The 27606-nt window shown below is 47.0% G+C and overlaps 2 protein-coding genes across 4 annotated transcripts in view; one reads left to right on the forward strand and one right to left on the reverse strand.

Annotated features, from left to right (window-relative positions):
- Positions 1-5874, reverse strand: part of USP35 (ubiquitin specific peptidase 35) — a 63307-nt gene extending 57433 nt beyond the window's left edge. The window contains exon 1 of the mRNA XM_070365093.1: positions 5550-5874. The gene's annotated coding sequence lies outside the window, so the exon portion shown is untranslated. The remainder of the gene's footprint in view (positions 1-5549) is intronic.
- Positions 5875-6077: 203 nt separating this feature from the next.
- KCTD21 (potassium channel tetramerization domain containing 21) lies at positions 6078-26497 on the forward strand. Of its 3 annotated transcripts, none has more exons than XM_005908042.2 (2): positions 6078-6141; positions 23991-26497. In XM_005908042.2, the coding sequence occupies exon 2, from the start codon at positions 24022-24024 to the stop codon at positions 24802-24804; it is 783 nt and encodes a 260-aa protein (XP_005908104.1). In that variant the 5' UTR covers positions 6078-6141; positions 23991-24021; the 3' UTR covers positions 24805-26497. The 3 variants fall into 3 exon arrangements, with proteins under 3 accessions (XP_005908104.1, XP_070221188.1, XP_070221189.1); XM_070365087.1 differs by lacking the exon at positions 6078-6141 and adding an exon at positions 7183-7326; XM_070365088.1 differs by lacking the exon at positions 6078-6141 and adding an exon at positions 13359-13497.
- The last annotated feature ends 1109 nt before the right edge of the window (positions 26498-27606 follow it).

The following is a 27606-nucleotide window of genomic DNA, read 5'->3' on the forward strand; positions in this document are numbered from 1 at the left end:
TCAGCCCTGCACAGTTGGGGGCCTGTCACCTCCCGAGCCTCAGCCTACATCAGCCCCTCACTTTGGGGCTCACTGTATCCTCCCTGCCACTGGGCGCTTGCACTTGCTTGTCCCCTCCCTGGTTGGCTAACACTACAAACCTCAGCTCCAACTTCTTCCTCACAGAGGGCCTGCCTGACGTCCTTGTATGGGTCAAACACCCCTGTTAACAGTTTCACAGCATCCTATCCTCCTATAGAGTACTAATCATGATTTCTTGGTTGGGGTCATCCTCCTGCACTATATTAATATATAGGTTCCTGAGGGCAGGAACCAAGTCAGGTTTTGTTCACCACAGTATCCCCAGTACCTAGCACAGTGCCTGGCACACAGTAGGGATCTGCTGAATGAGCAGATGCAGTGTGTGTTGAGAGTTATTCCTTATTCCTCTGAGCCAAATCTCTGCCCTTCTCCATTTGAGCTGTTTTCTGGAAGACTTCATCCTAAACTGACCCACTTTGATTCCTGACTCTCATGCTGGTTCCCACAGGTTCAGGTCCTAAAAGGCAGGATCATTTCTTTGCTTCTTTTGTTTAATCCCATACTGGGCAGGACCCAGTATAAGGGTCAGTATATGGTAATTGTTTAATTAAACTTATTGGATCAGTAAAAACTACTCTCTTAAGACCTGGAGTAGGTGTGAAGACATGCCAGAAATTTCATAGATGATGGGCCAGAAACTTTTATTCAAAACCACAGATACTGTGGGACCCCCAACTATGTGCCAGGCCCTATGGAGACACTCCCTTCTCTGTCCTAGCTCTCCACTGAGACCAAACCTCCATTACTACAAGTGTTACAATGTAATGGACTCATTTCTCTCTCTCTCTCTCACCAGACTGTGAGCTCCTCCAGGTAGGGACCAGTCACTGCAGAGTAGGTGCCCCTGAGGAGTTTACTGCAGTTAGAGGGTGTAGCTAGGGCACAGATAGCGGTTCCTGAATGCTGGCCTCGCTGCTTCAGAATCACCTGATCATTTAGTACAAGTTCATATCCCCCAAGTCTGGAATGGTGTTAGACTCTATTCTTTGAGAGTCATCCGGGATCCATTCTGCTTACCATCCAGAATGATAGAGGCTCTCTGAGCCTCTATTTCCACCCTGTAGGGCTGTTGTGAAGACAAATATAAAGGCCTTAGCATGGTGCTGGGCACAAGAAAGTGCTCAAAAAGTGTCAATGCTTTTTGCTTTAGAAGCAAAGTCCTCGCCCTTAGGAGATTCCAGTCCGGTGGTGGAGACAGATGCATTGGTGGAGTGTCAATGTAAGTAAGGCGTGCTCTCAAAAGGCCTTTAAAAGTGTCTTTAAAAATGAATCTGCATTCAGCCCTGGTCCTCTCCTTCCTGAGCAGTCCCTTGCAGACCATCCCTCAAACCCCTACCCTCCAGACTAGTGGACTTAATACTTTCAACCCAAAATGCCGAGAAACCCTGGTGTTCAGGCAACCAAGGAGAAATTCTAATCAATGAGATATTAACATCATGTGTGGAGGAAAAAGACCTGGGGCAGGCATAAATAGAGTTCTGGCGCTAAGGAAGGCTCTGGAAGTAGAAAGAAAATCAAATTAGGAACGAGGAGTCCTGCATTCAAGTGTGACCTGGAATAAATCCCATTTAGTCCTGCAACTCATTGTGTGACCTTGACCACATAATAGCATGAGCCTCTTTTCTGTAAAATGGGGATAAAAAGCGAGGGATCAGAGGCTGGCAATTTCCTACTGTTCTACTTGATACCTGCCTCATAATACATGATACATGCCTGGCAGCTGGGAGCTTGGTCAGTGGAGCCATTCTACGAGCGTGTGATCTCCAAGGCCAGCTGTGCAGCCTCTGTGCAGTCCATGGCCTAACCACTCTGGCAAGCTCTGCCTATCCGCCCCCACTCCCACACAGGCACTCTGAGGTCAGCTGTCACCATGGTCACCAACGAACCCACTCAGGAATATCTTGGATGCATTCATGCAACGGGGTTTTTAGAGGCATGGACCTCACCTGACCCATCCCAGGCCACAGAAGGGAGGTAGAATAATGCCTGCTCTCCCCACGGCACGGGTGGGGAAGCTGAGAACCAACAAGGGACAAAGACGCGCCTTGGCAGGGTGGGATTAGAACCTGCACTCGGCCGCCCTTGGGGAGGAGGAAGCAGACTGCCAGTGCTCCTCGGTGTGTGGGGGGGCCACGGGGAGGGTGGGGAACTACCTTCCTTCTAGGCTCTGGAGGAGGACACACCCTGTCAACGCTGGCTCTGACCCTAGAGGCACCTGCCCCATGCCAAATGCAGCAGCAAACAGCAGCTGTGCCCTCCCCCAGAAAAGCCTGAGTCAGAGTAGAAGACTCGGGTTCTCTGCCTTAGAATCACCAGGTGACCCTGGGTGAGTCCCTCCTGAGACTCCTCAGCCTTCTCATCTGGAAATGGGGACCATTCTGAGCCTACCGCTGATGAGGCTGAGAGGGCAGGGAGTTCCCTGGTTGGCTAGTGGTTAGGATTCGGCGCTTTCACTGCCATGGCCTCGGTTCAGCCCCTGGTCAGGGAAATGAGATCCCTCAAGTCACAAGGCACATCAAGGGCTAGGTACAGTGTTAGCCACTCAGTCGTGTCCAACTCTTTGTGACCTCATGGACTGTAGCCTGCCAGGCTTCTCCATCCATGGAATTCTCCAGGCAAGAGTGGGTTGCCATTTCCTTCTCCAAGGGATCTTCCCAACCCAGGGATCAAGCCTGGGTCTCCTGCATTGCAGACAGACTCTTTTACCATCTGAGCCACTAGGGAAGCCCCAAGGGCTGGATAATAGATAAGAAAAAATAAGAGCCTATTCTTGGGACATCTGCACTGAGAAGCAAAACTGATACTGTCTGGAGACAAAGGAGACACATACTCCTGATCCAGCTGATTCTGGAAGGAATTTCATCCATTAACCCTCACTGCCAACTCATCATTTCCATTCTTTCTCCTGAGCTCCAGCCCCGCCCAATATCAGCTCCTTTTTACCTCTTGCCTGGACTAGTGCAGTAGCCTCTTAACCAATCCCCGTTTTCCCTTCCCCAATCCAACCTCCACTAGAGGCATGTGTCCTGTAGGAGTACAGAGTCCAGGTTTCAGATCTAGTCCAGCTACTACCCCCATTGTGGCCACAACCATCAAGGCTGGTGTTTTTCCACCTCTTGGAGTCTATGAAGCCCCAAATGGAAGATGACCACCTGCTCACTCCTTAGCCTTTCCCAGCCAGTGCTGTGGCTCCTCCCCACACCCTTGGCTTGTATGGGCAGCCTGGGAGTCCCAGCAACATCCAGCCTGCTCCAGGAAGTGGGAAAGCACATGAGAAGAAAATCATGACCCCTCCCCTGGAAAGCCCAGGTCCCTTTAACTGTCCTTCTTAAGTGACCCTCTGCCTTTCCACGGTGTATTGACAGTCTCTGTTCCTGCATGATAGAGACTGAATGTACCCACTGTCCATCACTCATCAACCCCAAAGCACCCTGTGTGTGTGCCTGTGTGCACAATGCCCTGCCTCACTCTCTCCCCGGGCCCCAGCTCAGACTTCCCCATCCCTCCCCGGTCTCTCCCACTCACCCTGCAAATGTTGGCAAAGCAACCTCATTAGATAATAAACTCCATCCTGCCATGTCCCTGCTTAGAACCCTCAAGGCTTCCCCAGTCCCTTCAAGGTAAAGTCCAAACTCCTGAGCCTGTCTTTCAAGTCTTTTCTGTGACACTAAGCTAATATGGGGCAGGGTTAGAGATGAACTTGACAAACTCCATTTGGTGGTGGTGAGTCTACAGGAATTTGGGCAGTGGGCTTTTTCCTGCTCAACACTTTGGGGATGTTTTCTCTGCTGGGAAAGAGAAAACATCCTCTTTTCTCTCCCGGCAAATTCTGACTCATTTTTCAATACCTGGGTCACATGACCCCTCCTCTGGGAAGCCTTTCCAAATCCCCCTGCAACTCAAGTCTCTGGGCTTTGGCCTCCCAAGGCCGTCTTCACTTCTCTCATCCTTCAGCAGTGGAACCAGATTGATTTTATATCCATCTCCCCCACCAGGTGGGGATCTCTTTGGGGAGGAAGTAGGTCCAATTCCCCTGTCTGTGCCCAGTGTCCAGCACAGGACCGGGCACAGAGGTGAAGGAGTGCCAAGTGACCGAGAGACATGACAGCAAGATGAGATAAAACCAAGGATGTCGCTAGAAAAGCTCCTTCCAGGGACAGGCCTGACCCTCGGTCCATTCACCGCCCCCTGGTCAGGTCCAGTCGTGCATATCCACAACCCTGAGAATCTGAAAACCTCAGCCAAGAGAGCCCCTACAGAGGTCACTGGATGGGCCATTCTAGAAATGACTCCAACAACCAGAGCTGAAGAAAAAGAAAACAAACAAAGAAGACTGTTCCTGGTTAACTCTCAGGTAGAAAGCTCACAGAATCTCCTGGGACACGGAAGGGTGCTTCAAGGTCTCACTCAATCTCTTCAGATGCCGGAGCACAGCAACCCACCCCCCCCTACTCACCCTCACCCCCGGCCCAGCAGCCCAGCACTGAGAAGCGCATTTCCTTTCCTCTTTGACCCTCAGACCCAGTCTCCCTCCTTTGGCTCCCCTGGGTGCTGGAGCTGCCTGTGGGAGGGGGAGACGGGAGCACCAAGCTGTCCTTCCTGACACCCAGAAGCTCTCCATCCCTGGTCCCTCAGGCCTCTGGACAGCAGCATTCCTCTCTGGATTTTTAACTGAACTTCTATGCAAGGCAGCCCTGGGAAGGATTCCCTTGCCATACTACCGGGAGACCTTCATTTGGGCCACCAAACTGTCACCCCGAAAGAAAGGAGGGGAAAAAATGAGGTGGGGAGAGGTTATCAGTAAAAACCACCTACGATTTTACTGAAGGGGAACTGAGGAAGAGAAGGGAAGGAGGTGGGATATATTCCCTTCTCAGAAACACATAAGCAATGGGGGCCACCCCTCACACACTTCTGGTGGCCGCGCCCCCATCCCCACCCCACCCCAGGCTTTCTGGAAGGGCGGGCACCAGGCTGACATATCCGGGGTCTCCCGTGCGCAAGGCTTCTTGTAGCTGGAGTACGCCCTGGCCAAGAATGCAGAGAATAGCAGAGCCCATTCCAAGCGCAGGTGGCCTCTCGGGCGCCCCCAGTTTGTAACCCACCTCGGCCCCACCCCACCCCCTCCAGTTATACCACTGCACCTGCTCCCAGCCCAGACTGGGTCTGCGGATCCCACGAAAGGCCGGTGAGCTTCATGATATATTGGGCGCCGGTGCCCTCAACCCTGAGGGGGGCGGGGGCAGGGGCGGGGTCTCTATGTACACAATTGATGAAGGAGATGGAGGCCCAGAGAGGGGTAGCTACTCGCCCAAGGTCACACAGCCAGGCCCACTATGCACCCAGACCTCCCGCCTCCCAGCCCCGGATTCTCAGAGCCCCACGCGCGTGTCCGGGCTCTCGAACCATCAAAAGGATGGTTCAGACACTCCCTCCCCCAACCCTCATACACGCCCCAGTCCCCTTACCTTCGGAAGCCTGGTGGCCCCGGCCTCAGGAGTCAGCTCCTAAGGAGGGGAGCTCTGGCCGGGAAGGAGCCAGGCTGGGCCAGGCGAGGTCAGGGCGGGTCCTTGGCTTCCCCCGGAGTGGGGACGCCCTCCGCCAAGTCCCAGACAGCAGGGATGCTGCTTCCACTGCAAAGCCCAACCTCTCCACCCGGCCCTGCACAAGTCTGTAACTGGGGAGCTCGACTCAGCTGCGTAGCCACAGGGCTGCGGGGCGAAGTTGGGGGGAGGGGCGAGGTGCGGGAAAAGGGGCGGAGCCCAGCGGGGGCCACCCTGCGAACCGCCACTCACGCTGCGTCCCCTTTAAGGCCAGCCGGCCTGAGCTCTGGTGGGGGCGGGGCGGGAGCGGGCCGGCTAACTGCAATGCCTCCCGGGAGATGGAGTTCGACGCCCGAAACGCAGAGCTACAAAGAGCCTATTGGAGGACTACAAGTCCCAGAGAGCAGCGGGCGGGTCCCGGGCCGCCACGCCCCTGGGCTGGGCTCCGGCCCTCCGCCCCCCTCGCAAAGCTGCGCTGGCCGCCCGCGGAGGGGAGGTTGCTGAGCGAGGGCAGGAGGTGGGTGCGGCACGGACGGGGGTGTCGGGTGCAGGGACTGCTGGCTAGGGGTCACGGACCCATCTGGACACCTGTCCTACCGTGAGAAGTCATCTAGCCTACCCTAGCCTCGCCATTCTCATCCGTGCAATGGGAATAGCAACGCCTGTGGCTGCGGGGGAGGGGACGTTTATGGGGAAGAAGGGGCGGAGCTGGTGGAAGGAGCCTGGACGGATGGCGATAGTCTGAAAAGCCCGGATAATAAGGGCCGAGACTGTGGGAGGAGTCCGGTGGGTGGGTCAAGGAGGGGCGGGGTCTCTAGATAAGAAGTGGAACGCGCGTGAGATCGGAGAAGGGGCTGGGGAATGGGTGCAAAGGAAGCCAAGGAAGCAAGCCTGAGTTGGATTGGGTGGAATGAGCCGAAAAGCGTTGGGGAGGGAAGGGTGGAGACGGAAAGATGAAAAGGATCCCTCTCGGCCCTGGATCAGCAGCGCTGATAGGACTTGAGTAAGAGAGTGCCCAGATGGGCAAATGTCTACAGATGCACGGAGCATCTTTTCCTTGTGACTAGAAAATAAAGAGCCCATCCTTTGAACCCGGCGTCACACATTTGAGTTCATTCAACTCACACCCTGTGAAGACGTCACCATATCGGTTTACAGTTGAGGAACCTGAGGCTCAGAGAAGTAAAATGACTTGCCCCAAACCACCCAAGGACTCCTTACTCTCAAGGCACTGCTTTTTTTCCTGCAGTGCAGGGAGGTAGAGGTTTAATCTGTAGTGAATGGCCGGGAATAGATGACAAGTGTCCCGGTCCTTCACAGGTTGTGTGACAGGACCAGCTTCCTCACTGCTAACCTCCGAGGCTTATTGTTAGGATGAAATGAGGAGGTAGGTTTGAAAGACGTTTGTTCATAAATTATCTTTCTTGTGAGGAGCAGGAAGACCGTGGAAGAGTGGTTGGGCCTGAGGAAAACCAGAAGGTGAAGCCTAAGGGTGAGCCAAAAGGATGAAGGAAGGTTCTGGAAGAGGGTAGAGGATGGTGATGATTGTTGGAAATCTACACCAGATGAGAGAATGCTTTGCTGTGCAAGCCAGGTCAGGTGACTTCCCTTCTCCAGCCCTGTTGGTTGACTTTGCCCTGTTGGTTGACTCCTTCAAAGATCCAAGTGTGTCATCTGAGTTGGGAAGCACCTTCTCTGTCTGGTGAGCATATAATAGAGCAAACAGCATTTGGGCCTTTTAGAGATACGAACTGGGCAAAGCAGAGCTAAAGATATAGCTGTTGGGTGTGGGGAGGCCAGGAAGGGGAGGTGGAGGGCGGTATCCCCAGATAGTCTCCAGGGCTGTGAGCCAGACTCTTTATCTGGTGGGCTGTGTAAGTAAGGTGGGGAAGACTGCTCTAGTTTTTTGGGAGACACATTACTCACTTTGAGTGCTGTCATCCTTGAAGTTTACCTAGCTGTGTTCTATGCATCCCCTATACTTTGGGAGTTCTTATATTTACTTCCAGGTAATTACCTGGGCTTTGCCGTGTGCCTCAGATTCCAAACTGAAAATTCAAGAGACTGTTTCAAAATAGAAAGTTTTGAAAATTCAGAAGAGATTGGTAAACCTCCCTATTGGTAGATGATAGTCTGGGACTAGGAAAATGGATATGACTAAACGGGGAGAAAGTTTTCCCCCTTCCCCTGCCTGCCGACTTCTTGGGGTACAGATCTGGGGTACAGATCCCTGACCTGACAGGGTGGCCAAGCAACCGTCTACTTAAGGAAAGTGAGCCTTGGTAAGGAGTAAGAATAAAATGCTCTGGAGATGCAAAGAAGAAAGGAATGAATTGCAGCCAATGGGCCTGGCAGATGAATGGCATTTTCTTCGCAGTGCAGGCAGAGGGATAGCAGATGCCAAACTGCAGAGATAGGAGAGGGCGTGATGTGGTTGGTCTGTAAAGTAGGGATAATAATAAGCATCTTCATCTATGAAATTAACATGCATAAAGGGCTTCCCTGGTCACTCCGTCGGTAAAGAATCCACCTGCAATGTGGGAGACCTGGGTTTGATCCCTGGATTGGGGAGATCCCCTGGAGGAGGGCATGGCAACCCACCCCAGTATTCTTGCCTGGAGAATCCCCATGGACAGAGGAGTCTGGTGGGCTGCAGTTCATGGGGTTGCAAAGAGTCGGACACGACTGAGCAACTAAGCACACACAAAGTGCATAGCATAGTAGTAACTGCTCAATAAACGTCAGCCATTATTATTACTGCTGTTGTTGTTATGATCACCATCGTGTGCCCAGGAATTGGTCTAGGGCCACACAGCTAATGAAGTGGCAGAGCCTGATTCAAATGCAAGCCCAGGTGACACCAAAGCCCAAGCACTTTCCTCTTCCCATAAACATCTGTGAGGCCCAGAAGTGGCCCCTCTTTGTTAACATTCTTGGTAAACCATCACAGGAGTTTCTTTTCTACTGTAGTAGCAGAGACTGAGTTCAGAAGGAAGCAGGGAAAACAAGGCCTAAACAGCCATCTTCTCCCAGCCTGGATCTCAGCATGGAGACAGGCAGGCCTAATTTTGTGGTTCCTGTGGGCAGTTTCGTCTGAGTATGAAGACTACTTGGATGTACATTCAGTTGCCCTCCACCAACTGTGGGCTATTTTAGCTTAGCCCTGGTTAGCTTCTTCATCCTCCAGAGCACTGAGACATCAGGAGAAGATCATGAGATGCTAATGCGCCTTAGTAGTAGTAATAACATCTAATATTTATGGAATCTGGCTATTTACTAGGGCCAGGCACTCTGACTAAACTTTACATCTGTAGTCGCAGGAAAGAAGTGCTCTTTTCTTCCCTCTTCCTTCAAAATAAAAATATTCTTAGAATTTTTAAGCATACAGAAACATTGAAGGAATAGCCTTTCACCGATGCACCGATTCACATTGACAATTTTGTTTTTACACATGTACAGTTTTTGCTAAACTATTGAAAAGTTACAGATGTCTTGACACTTGACCCCTAAATTCTTCAGCATATTATCTCCTAATTATAACATTCTGTACCATAACCATAAGACTATTATCATACCTAAGAAAAATAGCAAGAACTCAATATTATCTACTAAACAGTTGAGATTCAAATTTCTCCAACTGTCAAAAATTATCTCATATTTTTTTAATCAGATGCAGTCAACATTCATTCATTGCATTTAATTATATCTCTCTAAGCAATTCATTTAATCTAGATAGAGCCCCTCTACCCGTTTAAATTTATTTTAGCAATAACTAGGTTCAACTTGTTTTATTTCTTTTCTGGCAATGTTGTGTACTTATAATTGCATCACATTAGGAGGCATATGTTATCAGAATCCTACTATCCTATCCATGAATGCTAAGTTTGATTATTGGATAAGGTCATAACAGCCTGATCTTTCCATAAAAGGTTAAGTTTTTCCCTCTTGTAACTAAAGTGGGCTTCCCAGCTGCACAGTGGTAAAGAATGCCCCTGCCAATGCAGAAGATAACAAGAGACATGGGTTCAATCCCTGGGTTGGGAAGACCTCCCTGAGTAGGAAATGGCAACCCACTCCAGTATTCTTGCCTGGAAAATGCCATGGACAGGCAGGCTACTGTCTATGGGGTCTCAAAGAGTCAGACACGACTTAACAACTAAACAAGAAAAACAGCAAATTATGATCTGATATTTGTATATATTGTGGAATGATCACATAGTTATGAAAAAAATTTTTCCTTGTGATGACAGCTTTTGAGATCTGCGTTCTTTTGACTTGATCACGTTAATCTTTGATGTCTTCTTTGCTGTCTGGAAAGAGATGTTCCAGGCTCACCTTGAATTTTTCCTGTCAAAGTCCTGGAATCACCAGTTTCTCCAGGAAACCATAGTTTGTTTTTGTAGGAGTTAAGGTTTAAAAACCACGATCCAGAGTCAGGTGTGCTCGTTGCTACTTGGAGTATCATTTCTAGGCTCTGAGCAGAGCTGAGACATGATAGATGTATAGATGGATGGATGGATAAAAAGATAAATAATTATCAAAGCCTTGTAGTTTGATTGTTAAAACAACTGGTCCTCGGTGTGTAAAAGGAGTAGATTGCATGTAAAATACCTTCATTATGGAGGCTTAGTGGGCAATAATGTAGGGAATTGCACAGAAAGAGCCCTTGCTTGTTCTAAGGCTCTGTTAGTGTGTGGGCTATTAACTAGGACCTCTGCATCTGGGTTCAGTCTCTTGTTCAGGACCCGGGTTAGAGAAGACCTTAGGCTGCCTCCAAAGGACTAGTCCTCTGAGCAGTGTCCAAACCTGGAACCTCCCAGAGGCCATGACTCAGAGGTCAAGAATGGACACAAAGCCCTGGGCCAGGGATTCATTCTCACTGTGTCTGTGAAATAAAGATAATGTGATCTATCTTGCCTACATCCCAGAGTTGTTGTAAGGATCAATATTTTTTTTTTAATTGATAATCAGTCTTTTCAACATGGTTACTACAAAATTCCTTCCCCTTTTCATTGTCTTAACACCACAGTCTGAAATGTCATTGCCTCACAGTCTGATTTCATACATTATACTAAAATATACTTTTTCAAATACTCTTTTAGGTTATCACCAATTTTTCCAAAATAAGATTTTAATCCTTTTTTTTTTAATCTTTTGAAAAAATACTTTTGGGTGTGGGATTAGAATAGCATAACAACTATAATTAATTTTTAAGTGAAGTGAAAGTGTTAGTCACTCAGTCGTGTCCAACTCTGTGCGATCCCATGGACTGTATTCTGCCAGGCTCCTCTGCCCATGGAGTTCTCCAGGCAAGAATACTGGAATGGATTGCTACTCCCTTCTCCAGCGGATCTTCCCAGCCAAGGGATTGAACCTGGGTCTCCTGCCTTGTGGGCAGATCTCCTGTCTGAGCCACCAGGGAAGAACAGCTTTAAGATACTGCCTCTCAGAATCATCACAGGTCTCTGTTTATTCGAGTCCTATTTATGCTTCTTAATAAAGAAGCATATGCTTCTTTGTTTTCGAAGGGAGCACAGGGGTTTTTTAAGATAGGTGTAATTTTTAAAAAAAAATATTTACTTACCTGGCTGCAGGCCTGACCCGTGGGATCTTTCATTGCAGTGCATGGACTTTCTAGTTGCCCCGCGGCACATGGGATCTTAGTTCCCCAACCAGGGATCAAATCCACATCCCCTGCACTGCAAGGTGGACTCTTAACCACTGGACCACGAGGGAAGTCCCTGGGCAGCACAGGCTTTGAAGAGAGGCCTCACTTGGAATTCTAGCTCTGCTACTGCTAGCTGTGTGATCTTAAGCAGCTGTCTTCACTGCTCTGTGCTTCAGTTTTATAATCCAGAAAATAGAGATAATAATTGTACCTGCCTCACAGCCTCAGTGTGGTGTTGCAGTGACATAATCTACAGGAAAATGCCTCGCATAGCTCAGGACATGTCCTCAGTGCTCAGGAAATGTTGGTTCTCTGCACACTCACTGGTCATGCATGTCAGAATCAAAATGAGGTGGCAGGTATGAGAGCACCTGGTAAGAGGTAGGAGAGGACAAGTGCCAAACCTCTGCAAGGGGTTTGACTGCTGAATTCCCAAGGTCATTCAGAGCATGGCAGTCAGACGGGCCTGGGCTTGAATCCTGGCTCCGCCACACATTTCTTTGGGCAAGTCACCTGCCTCTTAGAGCCTCAGATTCTCATTTATGAAGTGGAGAGAATGCTTTCCTCAAAGGAAGTTACAAGGATTAACTGAGCAAATGTGTCTAATAGCAAGTACCTAATAAGTACTCACCAGGCAGTAGCTGTGTCTCTTGAGACCTGTGGGAATGGTTTTAAAGGACATAGTTTTAAAGGAGGACTCCAGAGCAATGTCTTAACTGCCCTTGCTTACAGGACACTCACTCTCAGAGAATTCTATTTCCTTTGTTACAATTAAAGGTTGCAACGGGGTGATTTTCAGACTCTAGACTGGGATTGCCCTCCACATGGTACCAGGCTGGGCTTTAAGATCCACCACCCCTCATTTGGGCCACAGACTTATTTCAGGGAGGAGAGAGTTCCAGCCACCTCCCAAGTTCCCAGGCCCCCTGACTTTCCTTGCCCAGGCAGATGGTCCGAGGATCTGCCTGGGATAATTTCCTGGTTTTCTCAGAGAGGGAAATGGGCTGATCTTTTTTCTTGGTTCTTTTTGAGTCGAGAGGCAGACTTGGAAATTCTCCTGCTTAGGACAAATTATTTGTTCAGACAGTGGTGGAGTTTCTTTTATCTCCTGTTTCATGGTCCGGTTTGTAATTCTCATTCATCTTTTCTAATCTGGCTTTTTTAAAAAAACCTGGCTTTTTGTATTTTGCTGCTTTGTCATTAGGGATCATGGGTTGCTATTGAAACAGTAGGGTTTAGACTTGTGGTGTGTCAGCTATGGAGGGGCTCCAGGCCATCCAGGATCCAATCCCCATATCCTCAGATGTGAGTGGGCAGAGTCCCAGGCCAGCCCCAGACTAGCTGCCAAAAGACCTACCCCAGTCGGATCTGGGCAGAGAATAAGGGAATGTGCACCTTCCACTCATGTTAGGGCCTCAGGGTGGGAAGGGGAAACAGTGAGAGGTGTTGGACTCGCACTGACCTGGATTCAGATCACAGCTCCTCCAGTGACTAGCTCTGTAATCTTGAGCAATCTCTTAACCTTCCTGAGCCTCGGTTTCCTCATCTGTAAAACAGAAATAATAGCATCTGTCCGGCAGGGTGCTTATATAGACATCAAGTGAGGTAATGCAGGTAAAGAATCAGCACGGTAGTATCATTCTCTATACTTTTCTATATAATTTGTTAAAAATAAATAAAATGCTACTGTGTGTTAGCCAAAGCATTATAAAAGCAGGAAGTGTGTGCTCAGCAGGTGGTAGCTCTGTCTTGCCAAGCAAGCTGCCTAGCACTATTTTAAAAGGCTGCTTCAGGGATTCTCAAACTTGTGAAAGCTATGAAACAGCCTTTTGTTGCTGTTCCAGCTCTCAGCAGCCTGTGCAGGGGAAAGAGAGTGAGCTTTCCACTCCCTGGCCGTGTGTCCTGGGCAAGTCCTCAGTCTCCTGAGTCTCTTGTTTCCTATCTGCCTAACGGAACGATGGCTGCTTTGTAGAACTGCTATATGAGTTAAAAGGGCTGGTGGGTGTACAGGCCTAGGATGTAGTAGAATGCTCAGGACGTGTTCATCCCTTCCTCCCTCGGCCCCTCCTCCGCAGTACCCCCAGCACCCGCCATGTGCTTGGCAGTGAACACAGAGGGACAGGAGCTGGGTCACCGCGGCCACAGAGATCACAAACCAGGCAGCGGTTTTCACAAACAAGTTTCATCATAACCCACGTTATGAAGGTACACTTTATATCACCTTCCAGTTCCTTTCTCTCTCTCTCTGCCTCTCACACACACAGACACACACACACACAAATGAAACAAAAGTTTCACAACAATATATATAAAACTGGTCATAACCCAGTGTATTATATTATTCATGACATAATCACAATCTTGGTTTTTTCCAGTTTATGAAGGCATAATTTATGTGCAGTAAAAGTCATGCTTTTTAGGTGTACAGTTACACGAATTTCTATAATCTTTATATAGTCATCTGACTGCCACTACATCAAGATATTGAATATTTCTGTCAGTCCAGAATATTCCTCCAGTCTCTTTGTAGCCAGTCTTATCCCCAGCCTCTCCAATTACTGGTCTGACTTCTGTATCTATAGGTGTGTCTTTTCCAGAATGTTGTATAAGTAAAATCATACACCATGTGACCTTTTGAGGCCGGCTTCTTCCACTTAATAGGATGCTTTGGGGCTTCTGTGTTGTGTGTCAGTAGCTAGTTGGCTTGTATTGCTGAGTCACAGTCCATTTGTCTGTGACCGCTTTTGAGTTAATTTTTCATCTGTGTTTCGAGATAAGAGTTGAGGTTCTTTTTATGCATATCGATGTCCAGTGATCTTCACCTTGAGAGCACTAGGGAGGAGGGCCAAATCCAAAGCAGATCATTACATGATTGATTACATGATAGAATGGTGGTCTGTGCAAGGGACCAGAAGCCCCAAGAAGAGAGCTGGCAAAGTGGAGGTTTGGGGATAGATAGAGGCAGTGACTCATAGATTGAATGCAGAGAAAGTGAAAAAAGTGAAGAAGGGTGGTATAAGGAGAGCAAAGGCAGGGCAGGGGAGGGCGGATCCCGTGGTGTCAGGACGGCCGGAGCATAGAGTGTGGGGAGAGGCGGGATTGAAGTTGAGATTGGATTGCACAGAGTAGTCAGAGCAGGCAGCACTGCTTCAGGAAAATCAGCCTGCAAACTGAAATGGCAGGTGGACAGAAAGGAGGCAGGGAGCCACGTGAGGATGCTGGGGGAGTCGGGGTGAGCCCTGAGCTCCAGGAGTTCCTACAGGGACAGGTTCAAGGAGACAGTTGAGAAAAATGTTAGGGATGCTGAGTCAGGGCTGCCTTGTGGGCTCACGCAGATGGGTGGCTGAGAAGTCACAGCAGGATCTGGGGAAGAGGAACTCTTTGTGAGGCTTCTGGTATCCACAGAAAATCCAGGTGGGCATGTCTAAGAGGCAGCTGGGTACACAGTGGGGCTGGAGCTCAGTGGTGAAAGCCCCTGCCACCCTCAGGGAAGCTGCTCAGCCTTGGGATGCCAGTTCCTACCCCCTTGTGTCATCATGGCTCTCAGACCAAGCCTGTGGACTTTCCACGGTGGGCACTGGGCACTGTGACTAGGAAATAGGGGCTGGAAGGGCTGACTTCTATGATTCCTGAGTCTGTGGAGAAGAGCACAGGGAGCCCCCTAGTCTGGGGTCAGGAGACCTACCTTCTTTTTTTCTCAATTGGAGGATAATTGCTTTACAATGTTGTGTTGGTCTCTGCCATATATCAACGCGAATCAGCCATGGTATACACATATCCCCTCCCTCTTGAACCTCCCTCCCACATCCCACTCCATCCCGCCCCTCGAGATTGTTGCAGAGCGCCAGGCTGAGCTCCCTGCTGCGCTATATAGAAACTTCCCATCAGCTATCTATTTTACATATGGTAACATGTATTTCAGTGCTACTCTCTCTAGTCATTCCACCCTCTCCTTCCCCCAGTGTTCTGTGTCTGAGTCTGTATTCCAGAGGTCAGGAGACCTCCTTCTAACCAGCCTCGGCCCAGACTGCAACCCCTGGCACTGCCCTGGATGAATGACCAGGAGCCGCACAGCAGGGCGCGGGGGCAGGAAGGCAGCTGCTCTGTCGCTTTGCATGCAGAAAAATAGGACTTTGAGTGCCCATCCAAGGGCCCCGGTTTGCCCTGTGGCACCTGATTGTCCTCCCCACCTGCTTTGAGCTCTTCAGAAGTTATGTACTTAGGAGATATGGGGTTTGCAGCCCAGAGAATTGTCAGGAAAGACATCCCAGCCTCTCTGCCGCGCCAAAGCCTGCCCTTTCCTTTCCTTGGAGCTCAGCCACTTCACAGAGCCTGAGCCTTAAAGAGAAAGAGAGACTGGAAAGTTGAAGGTGCAGATTATTATCTAGAAAGAAAAGGAGATGCTGGAATGAGAAAGCAGGTGGCCCACTCCTGGGTCCAGCTCCTGCCTGCACCCCCTGGAGGGAAAATTGGTCAGACTCGGGCCCCAGGCCAAGCATACACCTCAGCTGCAAGTCTCAGCAGCGTGGTTACCGCCCCTTCCTAGGAGCCCTCCCCCAGCCTTCTCTGTTGGACACCCCCCTTCCCCCAACCCCAACCCACCCACCACCACCGTCTCACAGCCCATCTGCTCCAGGCTTCTGTTAATGATTTTGTAACTTCATCATGGGCTTGTTTCTCTTCAGACACTCCAGATGGTTAATGCCTTTCTGCAATATCAAAGTGCCCTGTTGGACAGGGACAGAATTCACCCCCCACCCCAACCCTGCCAAAGAATTGGGTGAGGCAGCCAAGAGTCCTCCACACCCAGCATGGCCACCACCCTCTGGAGTAAAGGGGTCTCGGTGCAGTCGGGCTTCCTGGTGGCTCAGATGGTAAAGAATCTGCCTGCGCTATGGGAGACTCAGGTTCGATACCAGAGTCCGGAAGATCCCCTGGAGAAAGGAATGGCCACCCGCTCCAGTATTCTTGCCTAGAGAATCCCCATGGACAGAGGAGCCTGGTGGGGCAAATAGTCCATGGGGTTGCAAAGAGTCAGACACGACTGAGTGACTCACAGGTTCACAGTGCAGTCAGCCCCCTCAGAAGGCAGATGTTTGGTGACAACCGCCCTGGCCCGCTTGCTACCCTTGCTGGGTGACTGAGGGCAGTCCCCTGCTTGGACCTCAGTTTTCCCATCTGGACAGTAAGCGTGCCAGAATTCACCCCAGGCCTACTCCTGCTTGTTCTTCCTTTTTTCCATCCTTCCTTCCTTCTTTTTATTTTATTCTTTCTTTATTATTAAGGTAGAGTTGATTTACAACATTAGTTTCAGGTTTACAGCGTAGCAACTCAGCGTTTTTATAGATTATACACCATTTAACGTTATTATGAAATATTAGCTGTCCTCACTGTGCTGTAGCTGGTCATTTTCCTCATCACTGCCTGTTGTTGCGGTCTCCTCTGCCAGCCTGGCCTCTTCTCAGGGGCAGCACTGGGACTGATTCCTACCTGTGCCCCACACCCAACATTAGGGAAAGATTCCTGGATTCACTGCACAATTTGACTCCTGGGAAGGTATCATGTTAGGAACAAAAACAGTACATCCCCTGATTTCTAGACCCTTAAAGAAAAGTTAGAATCCAAGACTTCAGGTTGAAGGAGACTCACCAGCCATGGACACTAGAGGCTGTGAGGTCAGTGGGGGGATAGCGGGGGAGAGTTGTTAAGGAGTGGGTAAAGAGCCCTCAGGAAGGGTGCTTGGTGGCAAAGGCCCACATCCGCACTACAAAGCAAGGTTCAGAGGAGCCTGGGGTTCCATCATGGTAGGAAAGGGAAGGCCATCAGGAGCCAAGGGCAACTTCATGGCCAGGCAGGTCATCATGGGAGGGTGAGAATCCAGAAGGAGCGTCACTGGGAGCCCAGAGGACCGAGTGACCCATTGTGGGCCTGAAAGATAGATGGAAATGGTACTAATCACAGCCATTTGTTGTGCATTCTTTTAGATAGAAAAATAAATAAGGCAACATTGATACAGCAGAAGGAGAACGGGGCTTGGAGTTCTACACCTCAGAATGTCTGTTAAGTACCGAGAATGGCCCAGTAGTTGGCTAGTAAGGATGAATACATTTTTCTGTCTCGTATAAAGGCAGCTGGGCTTGAATCCTGCAGGACCCTGTACCACTGTAAGCCTGGGGAGTGAATCCTGGCAGTTTCCCTCACAGTGGGGATGACTGGTGGTATTGTGTATGTCAAAGGATAGTGTGTAAACAAATGTACGTAAGGGCAGCCAGCATAGCATTCAGTCCAGGTGCATTTTCTGCCTTTCCTTAGACCAGTGGTTCTCTGTCCTAACTGAACATTTAGAATCAGCTTTAAAATACGTCAATGGTGGGGTTACATGCCACACCCAATTAAAACAGTCTCTGGAGGGTGGGACCCAGGCTTTGTTTTTTCTTTTCATTTTTTTAATTATTATTTTTTTTTTTTGTTTTTTTTTAATTTTATTTTATTTTTAAACTTTACAATATTGTATTAGTTTTGCCAAATATCGAAATGAATCCGCCACAGGTATACCCGCGTTCCCCATCCTGAACCCTCCTCCCTCCTCCCTCCCCTACCCTCCCTCTGGGTCGTCCCAGTGCAGCAGGCCCAAGCATCCAGTACCGTGCATCGAACCTGGACTGGCGACTCGTTTCATACATGATATTATACATGTTTCAATGCTATTCTCCCAAATCTCCCCACCCTCTCCCTCTCCCACAGAGTCATAAGACTGATCTATACATCGGTGTCTCTTTTGCAGTCTCGTACACAGGGTTATTGTTACCATCTTTCTAAATTCCATATATATGTGTTAGTATACTGTATTGGTGTTTTTCTTTCTGGCTTACTTCACTCTGTATAATAGGTTCCAGTTTCATCCATCTCATTAGAACTGATTCAAATGCATTCTTTTTAATGACTGAGTAATACTCCATTGTGTATATGTACCACAGCTTGCTTATCCATTCATTTGCTGATGGACATCTAGGTTGCTTCCGTGTCCTGGCTGTTATAAACAGTGCTGCGATGAACATTGGGGTACACGTGTCTCTTTCCCTTCTGGTTTCCTCAGTGTGTATGCCCAGCAGTGGGATTGCTGGATCATAAGGCAGTTCTATTTCCAGTTTTTTAAGGAATCTCCACACTGTTCTCCATAGTGGCTGTACTAGTTTGCATTCCCACCAACAGTGTAAGAGAGTTCCCTTTTCTCCACACCCTCTCCAGCATTTATTGCTTATAGACTTTTGGATCGCAGCCATTCTGACTGGCATGAAATGGTACCTCATAGTGGTTTTGATTTGCATTTCTCTGATAATGAGTGATGTTGAGCATCTTTTCATGTGTTTGTTAGCCATTTGTATGTCTTCTTTGGAGAAATGTCTATTTAGTTCTTTGGCCCATTTTTTGATTGGGTCATTTATTTTTCTGGAGTTGAGCTGTAGGAGTTGCTTGTATATTTTTGAGATTAGTTGTTTGTCCGTTGCTTCATTTGCTATTATTTTCTCCCATTCTGAAGGCTGTCTTTTCACCTTGCTAATAGTTTCCTTTGTTGTGCAGAAGCTTTTAAGTTTAATTAGGTCCCATTTGTTTATTTTTGCTTTTATTTCCAATATTCTGGGAGGTGGGTCATAGAGGATCCTGCTGTGATGTATGTCAGAGAGTGTTTTGCCTATGTTCTCCTTAGGAGTTTTATAGTTTCTGGTCTTACGTTTAGATCTTTAATCCATTTTGAGTTTATTTTTGTGTATGGTGTTAGAAAGTGTTCTAGTTTCATTCTTTTACAAGTGGTTGACCAGTTTTCCCACCACCACTTGTTAAAGAGATTGTCTTTAATCCATTGTATATTCTTGCCTCCTTTGTCAAAGATAAGGTGTCCATAGGTGCGTGGATTTATCTCTGGGCTTTCTATTTTGTTCCATTGATCTATATTTCTGTCTTTGTGCCAGTACCATATTGTCTTGATAACTGTGGCTTTGTAGTAGAGCCTGAAGTCAGGTAGGTTGATTCCTCCAGTTCCATTCTTCTTTCTCAAGATAGCTTTGGCTATTCAAGGTTTTTTGTATTTCCATACAAATTGTGAAATTATTTGTTCTAGCTCTGTGAAGAATACCGTTGGTAGCTTGATAGGGATTGCATTGAATCTATAAATTGCTTTGGGTAGTATACTCATTTTCACTATATTGATTCTTCCAATCCATGAACATGGTATATTTCTCCATCTATTAGTGTCCTCTTTGATTTCTTTCACCAGTGTTTTATAGTTTTCTATATATAGGTCTTTAGTTTCTTTAGGTAGATATATTCCTAAGTGTTTTATTCTTTCTGTTGCAGTGGTGAATGGAATTGTTTCCTTAATTTCTCTTTCAGTTTTCTCATTATTAGTGTATAGGAATGCAAGGGATTTTTGTGTGTTGATTTTATATCCTGCAACTTTACTATAATCATTGATTAGTTCTAGTAATTTTTTGGTGGAGTCTTTAGGGTTTTCTATGTAAAGGATCATGTCATCTGCAAACAGTGAGAGTTTTACTTCTTCTTTTCCAATTTGGATTCCTTTTATTTCTTTTTCTGCTCTGATTGCTGTGACCAAAACTTCCAAAACTATGTTGAATAGTAGTGGTGAAAGTGGGCACCCTTGTCTTGTTCCTGACTTTAGAGGAAATGCTTTCAATTTTTCACCATTGAGGATAATGTTTGCTGTGGGTTTGTCATATATAGCTTTTATTATGTTGAGGTATGTTCCTTCTATTCCTGCTTTCTGGAGAGTTCTTATCATAAATGGATGTTGAATTTTGTCAAAGGCTTTCTCTGCATCTATTGAGATAATCATATGGTTTTGGTTTTTCAATTTGTTAATGTGGTGTATTACATTGATTGATTTGCGGATATTGAAGAATCCTTGCATCCCTGGGATAAAGCCCACTTGGTCATGGTGTATGATCTTTTAATGTGTTGTTGGATTCTGATTGCTAGAATTTTGTTAAGGATTTTTGCATCTATGTTCATCAGTGATATTGGCCTGTAGTTTTCTTTTTTTGTGGGATCTTTGTCAGGTTTTGGTATTAGGGTGATGGTGGCCTCATAGAATGAGTTTGGAAGTTTACCTTCCTCTGCAATTTTCTGGAAGAGTTTGAGCAGGATAGGTGTTAGCTCTTCTCTAAATTTTTGGTAGAATTCAGCTGTGAAGCCATCTGGACCTGGGCTTTTGTTTGCTGGAAGATTTTTGATTACAGTTTCAATTTCCGTGCTTGTGATGGGTCTGTTAAGATTTTCTGTTTCTTCCTGGTCGAGTTTTGGAAAGTTGTACTTTTCTAAGAATTTGTCCATTTCTTCCACGTTGTCCATTTTATTGGCATATAATTGTTGATAGTAGTCTCTTATGATCCTTTGTATTTCTGTGTTGTCTGTTGTGATCTCTCCATTTTCATTTCTAATTTTATTGATTTGGTTTTTCTCCCTTTGTTTCTTGATGAGTCTGGCTAATGGTTTGTCAATTTTATTTATCCTTTCAAAGAACCAGCTTTTGGCTTTGTTGATTTTTGCTATGGTCTCTTTTGTTTTTTTGCATTTATTTCTGCCCTAATTTTTAAGATTTCTTTCCTTCTGCTAACCCTGGGGTTCTTCATTTCTTCCTTTTCTAGTTGCTTTAGGTGTAGGGTTAGGTTATTTATTTGACTTTTTTCTTGTTTTTTGAGGTATGCCTGTATTGCTATGAACTTTCCCCTTAGGACTGCTTTTAAAGTGTCCCACAGGTTTTGAGTTGTTGTGTTTTCATTTTCATTAGTTTCTATGCAAATTTTGATTTCTTTTTTGATTTCTTCTGTGATTTGTTGGTTATTCAGCAGGGTGTTGTTCATCCTCCATATGTTGGAATTTTTAATAGTTTTTCTCCTGTAATTGAGATCTAATCTTACTGCATTGTGGTCAGAAAAGATGCTTGGAATGATTTCTATTTTTTTGAATTTACCAAGGCTAGATTTATGGCCCAGGATGTGATCTATCCTGGAGAAGGTTCCATGTGCGCTTGAGAAAAAGGTGTAATTCATTGTTTTGGGATGAAATGTCCTATAGATGTCAATTAGGTCTAACTGGTCTATTGTATCGTTTAACGTTTGTGTTTCCTTGTTAATTTTCTGTTTAGTTGATCTATCCATAGGTGTGAGTGGGGTATTAAAGTCTCCCACTATTATTGTGTTATTGTTAATTTCTCCTTTCATACTTGTTAGCATTTGTCTTACATATTGCGCTCTCCTTGTTGGGTGCATATATATTTATAATTGTATATCTTCTTCTTGGATTGATCCTTTGATCATTATGTACTGACCATCTTTGTCTCTTTTCACAGCCTTTGTTTTAAAGTCTATTTTATCTGATATAAGTATTGCTACTCCTGCTTTCTTTTGGTCCCTATTTGCATGGAAAATCTTTTTCCAGCCCTTCACTTTCAGTCTGTATGTGTCCCCTGTTTTGAGGTGGGTCTCTTGTAGACAACATATGTAGGGTCTTGTTTTTGTATCCATTCAGCCAGTCTTTGTCTTTTTAGTTGGGGCATTCAACCCATTTACATTTAAGGTAATTACTGATAAGTATGATCCCGTTGCCATTTACTTTATTGTTTTCGGTTCGAGTTTATACACCATTTTTGTGTTTCCTGTCTAGAGAATATCCTTTAGTATTTGTTGGAGAGCTGGTTTGGTGGTGCTGAATTCTCTCAACTTTTGCTTGTCTGAGAAGCTTTTGATTTCTCCTTCATATTTGAATGAGATCCTTGCTGGGTACAATATTCTGGGCTGTAGGTTATTTTCTTTCATCACTTTAAGTATGTCTTGCCATTCCCTCCTGGCTTGAAGACTTTCTATTGAAAGATCAGCTGTTATCCTTATGGGAATTCCCTTGTGTGTTATTTGTTGTTTTTCCCTTGCTGCTTTTAAATTTGTTCTTTGTGTTTGATCTTTGTTAATTTGATTAATATGTGTCTTGGGGTGTTTCGCCTTGGGTTTATCCTGTTTGGGACTCTCTGGGTTTCTTGGACTTGGGTGATTATTTCCTTCCCCATTTTAGGGAAGTTTTCAACTATTATCTCCCCAAGTATTTTCTCATGGTCTTTCTTTTTGTCTTCTTCTTCTGGGACCCCTATGATTCGAATGTTGTAGCGTTTAATATTGTCCTGGAGGTCTCTGAGATTGTCCTCATTTCTTTTAATTTGTTTTTCTTTTATCTTCTCTGATTCATTTATTTCTACCATTCTATCTTCTAATTCACTAATCCTATCTTCTGCCTCTGTTATTCTACTATTTGTTGCCTCCAGAGTGTTTTTAATTTCATTTATTGCATTATTCATTTTATATTGACTCTCTTATTTCTTCTAGGTCCTTGTTAAACCTTTCTTGCATCTTCTCGATCTTAGTCTCCAAGCTATTTATCTGTGATTCCATTTTGATTTCAAGATTTTGGATCAATTTCACTATCATTATTCGGAATTCTTTATCAGGTAGATTCCCTATCTCTTCCTCTTTAGTTTGGTTTGGTGGGCTTTTATCCTGTTCCTTTATCTGCTGGGTATTCCTCTGTCTCTTCATCTTGTTTAAATTGCTGAGTTTGGGGTATCCTTTCTGTATTCTGGCAGTTTGTGGAGTTCTCTTTATTGTGGCGTTTCCTCGCTCTGTGTGGGTTTGTGCAGGTGGCTTGTCAAGGTTTCTTGGTTAGGGAAGCTTGTGTCGGTGTTCTGGTGAGTGGAGCTGTATTTCTTCTCTCTAAGTTTTAATCGAGATTTCTTTGGAGAAAGTAGAGTCTTGATATTTCTCTTTCTTAGCAGTTCTTTGGGTTGTATTTCAGTCTCACAGCAAAACAGATGCCTGAAGGCTTACAAAGCTCCCCTCCGCTGGCACATCCAAGCTGTCACTGTGACTCTTGACATTGCAGGGGTAACCCTCGCCAGAAGGCATCCCTCTCTGCTTTTTCTTTTCATTTCTTTCTTTCTTTTTTAACTCCCTTAGTGAACCTAACATGCTTTAGAAAGAAAGAAAGTGAAGTTGCTCAGTTGTGTTTGACTCTTTGTGACCCCATGGGCTGTAGCCTACCAGGCTCTTCTGTCCATGGGATTTTCCAGGCAATAGTCCTGGAGTGGATTGCCATTTCCTTCTCCAGGGGATCTTCCCAAGCCAGGGATCGAACCCGGGTCTCCCGCATTGTAGACAGACGCTTTACTGTCTGAGTGACAATTATTACCCATCCAATTGTTTATCGAGTTATTCATTCATTTCAACTCCAAGGACATACAACAAGAAATTGAGAACCGTGACTACCCAGATGTTATGGATTGGGTGTTTGTGTCCCCCAGAATTCATAACTGAAATCCCAACTTCCAATGGGCTGGTATAAGGTGGTAGAGCCTTTGGGAGATTAGGTCATGAGGGCTTCACCCTCATGAAAGAGATTACTGTCTTTATAAAAGAGACTCCAGAGATCTCTCTTGCCCCTTCTCCATATTAGAACACATCAGACACCAAATCTGCCCCTACCTTGACCTTCAACTTCCCAGCCTCCAGAACTATGAGAAATAAACATTTGTTACTTAAGCCACCCAGTCTACAGTATTTTGTTATACCAGCCCCAAAAGACTAAGACATCAGATATGGTTGGGTAATGGTCATTTCTTTCTTTTCTCTCTGTAGGACTATTTTCCTGCACCCCAGCCTTCCTGCCATGTCTGACCCCATCACGCTCAATGTCGGGGGGAAGCTCTATACAACCTCACTGGCAACCCTGACCAGCTTCCCTGACTCCATGCTGGGTGCTATGTTCAGCGGGAAGATGCCCACCAAGAGGGACAGCCAGGGCAATTGCTTCATTGACCGTGACGGCAAAGTGTTCCGCTACATCCTCAACTTCCTCCGAACCTCCCACCTGGACTTGCCCGAGGACTTCCAGGAGATGGGCCTGCTGCGCAGGGAGGCCGACTTCTACCAGGTGCAGCCCCTGATTGAGGCCCTGCAGGAGAAGGAGGTGGAGCTGTCCAAGGCCGAGAAGAACGCCATGCTCAACATCACGCTGAACCAGCGTGTGCAGACGGTCCATTTCACCGTGCGTGAGGCACCCCAGATCTACAGCCTCTCCTCTTCCAGCATGGAGGTCTTCAATGCCAACATCTTCAGCACCTCTTGCCTCTTCCTCAAGCTCCTCGGCTCCAAGCTCTTCTACTGCTCCAATGGCAACCTCTCCTCCATCACCAGCCACCTGCAAGACCCCAACCACCTGACTCTGGACTGGGTGGCCAATGTGGAGGGCCTGCCAGAGGAGGAGTACACCAAGCAGAACCTCAAGAGGCTATGGGTGGTGCCAGCCAACAAGCAGATCAACAGCTTCCAGGTCTTTGTGGAGGAGGTGCTCAAGATTGCGCTGAGTGATGGCTTCTGCATCGACTCTTCTCACCCACATGCTGTGGATTTTATGAACAATAAGATTATTCGATTAATACGGTATAGGTAAAAGGACCCCAGCAACACTGGAGGGGGTCTTCCCAAAGCCAGGATGTTGGAGAATGTCTCACCGGTGGTGTGAGGCAGGGTACCATACTAATCTGCATTAATCGCATAGCAGGACTTGATTCCCCCCAACAATGCAGTCCACCCATAGGAATCTGTGTGTCCTCTTGACACAGCCACCTTTTTCCTTGCCGCTTTGAGCTGGAGATGGGCAGTTTGCTGTAAGTGAAGTCTGCCATCATGTCCTACAGGAGGACTTCCTGGCTAGATAGAAAACAGCACTTTTCCCTTGGACTCCAGCTCTCTCTGTACCATGAGGCACTGCCTGCAGCCCTTCCTTTGGTAGAGGGGGGTGAAGTGAGAATAAGAGGCTCCTTCTGGTTTCTCAGAACAGGAATTCCCCAGAGATTCCCATCCTGCCTGCCCCTCCATCCCCGGGATGTGGCCAGGACCTGGGGCTTGCTTGGCTGGCTTGGAAATGAAGTAGGTCGTGGGGGTGGGATTTGAGCTGGCCCGGCATAGAGGAGTGAGTCTCCAGGCATGTTCAGAAGATGGGGTGTCCCTCTTGACAGGGCCAAATCTAGGCATCTTGGGATTCCTGGCTTCAGGAATGAGCTGCTAATCCCTGTGAAGATTTGAAAGTATCTGGAGCCACTACAATGAAAGGCACTTCATCATGTGGCCTGATCCCTGACTTCTTTCTCCAAGAATTTGAAGTGTCATTGAAACAGATTCTTTTAAACAAATATATTATGCACTCTCAGGGTTGGAAAATAATTCAACAGTCATTTAGTGCTCTCCCACCCCAAGCACACCCCAGCACATTTGAGGCTGAGGGCTTCCCCCCAGTACCTTCAGGAGATAACTATCTCTGCTTACATACTCTCAGCAACAGAACATCCGTCATCCCCACAACCAGCCCCTGTCATGGCTGGCTGTTAGAAAGTCCTTCCTTATCTTGAGCTGAAATCTGTCTTCCCACAAGCATTTTCTGTTCCTGGTAGACCTTTCTTCTCACCCAAATGTGTATTTTGTTTTTCAGAATAGTCACTTTTAGAGAGGCCACATACCTATTCTGAAAATATTACTACTTGGAATTAGGATTCCCCTTGGGATTTGTCTTCAAAACCAAGGTTAGCCCCCTGACATTCCCTGTAAGTCATCCCTGTCCCTGTAGGTCATCCCTGTTTTTTACAGCTTCACTTTGTTTATGACCCTCCCTCCTCACCAGACATGACCCTGCATAGCTTTTGACCATCTTCTGGTAAGTTTGAAGATTGCTTCCCCAGAGGAAGGAGACCAGGGTCTTGGCAGTGTGTAGCAAGGAGCCCAGGAGTGGTCTGAACCATAACACTGCGCTTGGAGGAAGTGTCCAGCACCTATAACACTGCTCTGAGGAATGTGGTACTGTTTCTGTGCATAACCAGTCTGTTGACTTCCTTGGGGTGAGACCCAGGGCAAGACACCCTGAGCCACCACTTTCCAGGGGTGATAAGCAGTGCAAGTCTCAAAACTGCACGTTATGATTCATCCCTGGAATGAGGGTGACCGTGGAAGTCCCACAGTCTTCCCCACTAGGCAGGGGCCCTCAGACAAAGCCAGAGACGCCTGGTGCCACAGGTACCCAAGGGATGGGCTGAGGAAGGAGCTTGTGTGCTCAGCTGTGGGAAAGGCCACATTCCTTAAGTAATAAAGGTCTCCCCCCCCCCACCCCGTACAGTGGGACCCCTGAGTCTCACAACTGTCCCAGGCCACCAGACTATTGGTATTTGGGAAAGCCACTCAGGAGAACACAGTTCAGACCAGCCAGCAGAAGGTGTGACCACAGCAGAACAATTTAAGGAAGAAATCTCATAAATCACTACTGTCCCATGTTCCTTTTCATAAAAAGTATTTCTCCGTCTTTTTGGTGCTTCTTAATTCAAGCAGCTTGACTTTAGAGAAAGCACAGGACCTGTGAAGCCACTAATTTGCTGTGTGACTTTATGCAAGTCACTCACCTCACTGAGCCACCTTTGTTTCTTCATCTGTGAAATGGGCATAACAGTAACCCATAACCCTATCTACCTCACAGGGCTGTTGTGAGGATCAAATGAAATAATGTATATGAGAATACAGTATAAATGATAAATGGTTGTTATTATTTTGTGTCTACATATAAGGGGAAAAACCTTGGCTTTGGAATCAGGCTGACCTGAGTCTCAATTCTGGCTCCAGCACGTGCTGTGTAAACTTGGACAAGTCCCGGGGCCTCCCTGATTTGTTTCCTCATCTGATGACAACCCCACCTCCCAGTGTTATGTGACCTGGTTGTGTATGTGAAAATTCCTAGCTAGGCCTGGCACATAGCTCAATAAATGTTTGCTCTCTTAGAAGTAATGATGGATTGTTAAGCTGGAGACACCACAAACATATAACAATTTAACAAGCCTTCTGGGGTACCTGGTATATGGGCCCTGAGGATGGGAACAGTCACAGATATGTTCAGCGTAGAAAAGATTAGAGGTCCACACCCTGGGCTTGGGAACTTGGGGAAAGTAAACTTAGCTCTCAGAAAGGGCTTAATGGGTGGTCGAGCTGGGCCTCTCAGGGTAGGCTGCACTGTACCAGGAAACACCATGAGCCAAGGCCAAGGAGCCAAGCAGGGTGGGGGAGTGTCCACTCGGGGCCGTAGCAGAAGGGGAGCCACAGGCAGCGCATGCAAGGCCCTCACTGAGCACACATCTCACTCTGGTGTGTGCAGCCACCTGCTTGTGCAACAGATAATAAGCCTGCAGGCGGCCCCATCCCAGAGGACCAGTCAGGG

Source organism: Bos mutus, chromosome 29 (genome assembly GCF_027580195.1).
Source record: "Bos mutus isolate GX-2022 chromosome 29, NWIPB_WYAK_1.1, whole genome shotgun sequence".
Classification (NCBI taxonomy): Eukaryota; Metazoa; Chordata; class Mammalia; order Artiodactyla; family Bovidae; genus Bos; species Bos mutus.

Coding starts and splice junctions, on each gene's coding strand:
- KCTD21 (XM_070365087.1), top strand. CDS start 7,190: ATGAGAGAATGCTTTGCTGTGCAAGCCAGGTCAGGTGACTTCCCTTCT. Junction 7,327..23,990: donor GGAAGCACCTTCTCTGTCTG/GTGAGCATATAA, acceptor TTCTCTCTGTAG/GACTATTTTCCTGCACCCCA.